This window comes from Callorhinus ursinus, unplaced genomic scaffold, assembly GCF_003265705.2.
Source record: "Callorhinus ursinus isolate GAN/ISIS: 27379988/994484 unplaced genomic scaffold, GSC_fseal_2.0 scaffold24, whole genome shotgun sequence".
NCBI lineage: Eukaryota > Metazoa > Chordata > Mammalia > Carnivora > Otariidae > Callorhinus > Callorhinus ursinus.
The window spans coordinates 7,935,862-7,940,178 of NW_027397086.1; the positions used below are offsets into that span (position 1 = coordinate 7,935,862).

General features: G+C 59.9%; 1 protein-coding gene across 3 annotated transcripts in view; it reads right to left on the reverse strand.

Moving 5' to 3' along the window:
* Positions 1-4,098, reverse strand: part of CRB2 (crumbs cell polarity complex component 2) — a 23,690-nt gene extending 19,592 nt beyond the window's left edge. For 2 of the 3 annotated variants that reach the window (XM_073905760.1, XM_025888667.2), the window contains exon 1: positions 3,954-4,098. In XM_073905760.1, coding sequence (XP_073761861.1) covers positions 3,954-4,050 — 97 coding nt within the window. In that variant the 5' untranslated portion in view covers positions 4,051-4,098. The remainder of the gene's footprint in view (positions 1-3,953) is intronic. The other variant, XM_073905761.1, reaches the window with a different exon arrangement.
* Between the last annotated feature and the right edge of the window lie 219 nt (positions 4,099-4,317).

Consider the following 4,317-nt stretch of genomic DNA (forward strand, 5'->3'; position numbering starts at 1 on the left):
GGGGGGGGGGGGGGGGGGGGGGGGAGGGGGCGGGGGGGGGGGGGGGCTGGGCCAGGCGGGGGGCGTGGCCTGTTGCCAGGGTGACGAGGGGCCTGTGCTTATCTTTACAAATCCCTCCTGACCTCTCAGGAGGTCCTGGCAGGGGAGGGATTAACTGACACACGCCCCTCCCCTTCGACCTGCTGCCCCGTCCCCGGGAAAGGCCCAGATCCCTCCACCGGGAGGGAAATTCTCTCCCCAGAGAGGACGATCTTACTATGATAACAGCAACTATTTACTGAGTGCGCACTATGGGCACCAGGCCGCGCCACACATCTTGCCTCTATGTTTACATGATTGCAGTTGATTCAAGCCAGGAAAGGTGGGTGCTGTTTTCTAGCTCAGAGAGGTTATAAACTTGCCCCAAATCATCCCTCAAAAAACTAAGAAGCAGGTTATCTCCGCCAGACTTCTGGAAGGGGCACATCTCCCAAAGCATGTGAAATTCCCACTCTGCAAACTCTACATTGCCACCCATGCATTGTCATCTTAGTGCATTCCAGCCCAGCCTTCCCCGGGCACTGGAAAAAGTCTCTGAAGGTTGGCACAAGGGTGGAGGTTCCAGGGTGGGCCTCGAGCAGACTGGTCAGTCTTCCCTCTTTACCCAGAACCGGGCTGTTGGCAGTCCCACTGTGCTCTGGGTCCCACTCAGTGCCTAGTAACTCCTACTTTATGTGCACTTATAACGGGCCTCGTGATAACTGCTAACAACTGAGGGGAAGTGTTTACTGAGGGTGAATTCTGAGAAGCTTCTTGTCTTGACCTGGCAAGAAAAAGGATATTTCTAAGAAGTGGCCCGAGATCTTGTAAGATGTGGGAGCTTCTGACATAGAGGCAAACACTGTTCATCTAATCTCACTAGGCCCCAAGGACAGGAGTGACTACCCACTGCCTCAGAGCCACCAGGAAAGGGCTTAAGTTACTCTAACAAGATGGGACAGTTTGGAATACTCTTCCACAAAAATGTTTACGCCCCCCCCCCAGGATAAAAGAGGGGTCAGTATTGATAATTTTGGTAACGGTAGTGGTGACGATGACTGCCAGGATTCACCGCCCACCCTGTGCCTGGCACTGGCCTACCCTAGCGTCTCCAGACTTCGGTCTCAGAGCCCAAGGCCATGGCGACACTTCCCTGCGGAGGGTAAGACAGACCTGGTGAGGCTCTGCCACCCAAACAGGCCACTTTATGAGTGGTCTCCGGTCTAAAATGTCCTTGGAAATTGGGGCTTGCAGGCCAAACCTGAGTTGGAGAACCACTGTGTTTTCCCATCAAATTCTCGGGATGCCCTCAGAGTTAGCTCGTTGGGCCCCTGAAGGGGCAAAGGCGCAGAGAAGGGACGGGGCTTTAATAGGCTGGTCCGGAACACACTAGCTCCGCGACTCTGGGCAAGTTCCTGACCCTCTCTGGGCCTCATTTCCTCCTCTGTAATGGGGGTGTTGGAGCTGGTCTCACAGCGCAGCGGGGAGATCCTCAGTCCGTCGTGTGGGGCGCCCGGCTGGCTCCGGGGTAGAGCCTGCAACTCTCATACTCAAGGGTGTGCATTCAAGCCCCATGTACTTAAAAATGAAATCTTTAAGGGGCGCCTGGCTGGCTGCGTCGGTAGAGCATGTGACTCTTGATCTTGGGGTTGTAAGTTCAAGCCCCGTGTCGGGTGTAGAGATTACTTAAAAATGATAAATAACTTTTAAAAAATCTTTAATAAAAACGACAACAACAACAGCAAAAACCAAAGTCCATCGTGTGAGTCCATTAGCATAGTATCTTCCAGGGGGTGGCTGGTGGTGCTATTTATTCACTGACCAACAAACATTTACTTGGAGCAAACGCTGTCTAGCCAACCAATCCTGGATGCTGGTCCACATGTGTGTGGCACCCCACTCGGTCCCTGCCTCCCTGCCTCCGTCCCACAGCCCTCCCCCCCCTCTCCAGGGCTGGTGGAAGGAGGGGCCAGACGCAGGGACGGGAATGGGACTGCTGCCCTTTGTCAGCCAGGCTCCCGGGCTGTGAGAGCCCAGCATGCCCCATTGTACTCCGAGATGCTTGGTCCTCTCCACAGAAACCAACCAGGCTTTTGTGGCAGAGTGGGCCCAGGATGGAGGGGCTCAGCTCAGGGCCTGGCAGGCCTGAGTGGCAGAGCCAGGGGCCCAGGGCTTCCAGAAACCCAATCCCCTTGGGGATGGAAATTACTTTTCAAGTGACACCACTGTCCCCAACCCCTCTCCTCCTAGCAGCCAGGCCTCGGGTGCTGGTATCCAGAAGTGCTCATGCCCACGGTGCCCTCACCCCAGCTTTTGAGGATCCCCAGGGAGGGGGCTCCCTGCACAGAAATCATAGTGCGAAAGGCTGCCCCTGGACACCCCAGCAGGTGGGATGGGGATGAGCGTGTCCCTCAGCGGCCCCCTTTCTCTGTGACATCCATCTCCTTTGTGTTCACTCTGCCCCACAGTTCACGTGAGCGCGTGTTTGAGTGTGAATGCACGTCGCTACCCACACACTGGTGTGTGCGGGCACCCATCACATACCCATAGGAGTGTGTGTGTATGCGTGTGAGCGCACGTGCCTGTAGCCCTGTTCACATGGCCGTGGGGTGTGCCCTTGTCCCACACCAGCGTGTGGGGGGGTGTGTTCGCAGGTGTGAGTGTGCACATGGTAGAGCAGGGGGCAGATTGCAGATCCACACACCAGGATTTTGTGCCCCTTGTGGGCAGAGAGCAGGCCCTCCGCTCCTCTCCTGAGCCCCAGATTTGCGTCAGGAGCCCAGCTCCTAAGCCCCCATCCCTGCCTGAGCCTCAGTGTCCTCCACTATAAAATGGGGGTCCTCATCCTCCCCGGGGGCCCTTCAGGGAGGAGGAGATGAAAGCGTTGTGAGCCAGGCCCCATGAATGGGAAGGAGGGCCCCAGGTAGGGGTCTGGGGAGGCCTGACCTCCCACCCCGGGAGTCTGAGGGCTGGATCTCCCCGCAGCCGGCAGTGAAGTCCAGGCCGCCAGCCCTGGTTGGCTCCCTCCTCCAGCAGGGGAGGCGGGGTCGGGGGACTTCCCAGGCCTGGCCCCGTAGCTATAGTGACCAAGACAAAGCATCCCCCAGACCCCCCAGGAAGAAGTCCAGGCTGCCTGTGCACACGTGAATCCTCTCGGACAAAAGCAAAACCGTTTGGCGAATGGGGTCTGGCTTAGGAAGCCCTTTCAACTGGGTCTGGGAGTGCTGGGGAGGGGACAGCGGTAGACACACGTGGTCCCAAGTGCCTGGCCACCCCCCAGGGGCCCCAGAGCACCCCTAGCCCCCAGTGCAGGCAAGGGAACACACACGTGGAAGGGATGCAAGTAGACGCCCGGCTCCCCTGGCCTCCTTCCCCCTCCCCACAGCGATCTACTGGGCTGGGGTCTGCTGCCCCCACCCCGGGTCCCCCTGTCGAGAGCTAAGACACAGTTCAACCCGCTTGACAACTTACGTCCCACAACTTGTGCCGGGACACAGCCCACCACACCCAGAAAGCCCCAGACAACGACTCACGGCTCACCCGGCTCACAACTTTAAGGCACCCACAGCCCAGCGCCCATGCACAACAGACTCTGGAATGAGGCTCACACTACCTGCAGCTCCCCACGCTCAGGCCTCAGCCCGGGACTTCCCAGCCCCAACACCCCTCCCAGGCCACACCACCCATCCCACGACCCCTTCACAAAGGCCCCCATGCCACACAGCGACCCCCACGGCCCAGGACACACTCCCCTGCATGCAAGGTGGCCTGCAGAGCACACCCCTCTGCACCCACATCTTGGCCTGTGCCCAGCCCCGCAGTCGGGCCTGGCATCCACACAGACAGCCCCAGGGCCTGGGGTATCTGCTTTGGGAGACAGACCCTGCCCCGGTCCGCCCCCCCACCCCCACCCCAAGGCTTATGCCCCAACTCACCACCCAGGAGGGTGAGGGCAGGAGCCAAGAGCAGCAACCGCAGCGGGAGAGGGGCCAGGGGCCTGGAGGCCGGGGTCCCAGGCCCGGCCAGCGCCATGGCAGCGCGCTCAGCTCCCGGCTGTGGGAACAGGCGGCCTGGCTGGCTCGGCACCCCCCTCTCCCTCCAACCAGCACTAATGCCGTGGACAGAGGCCCGGCCCCTCCCTCCCTCCCCTCCTGTCTCCTCCCCCACCACAGGCCCTCCCAGGCTGCTCCGGCCGGGAGCAGATTCTAGAGGAGGGGTCTGACCCACCCCATCTCCCCAAGCCCCAGGGCTCCAGACAGGTCTCAGGGGCCCCTGCAGGTCTGACCTGATCTTCGTGCA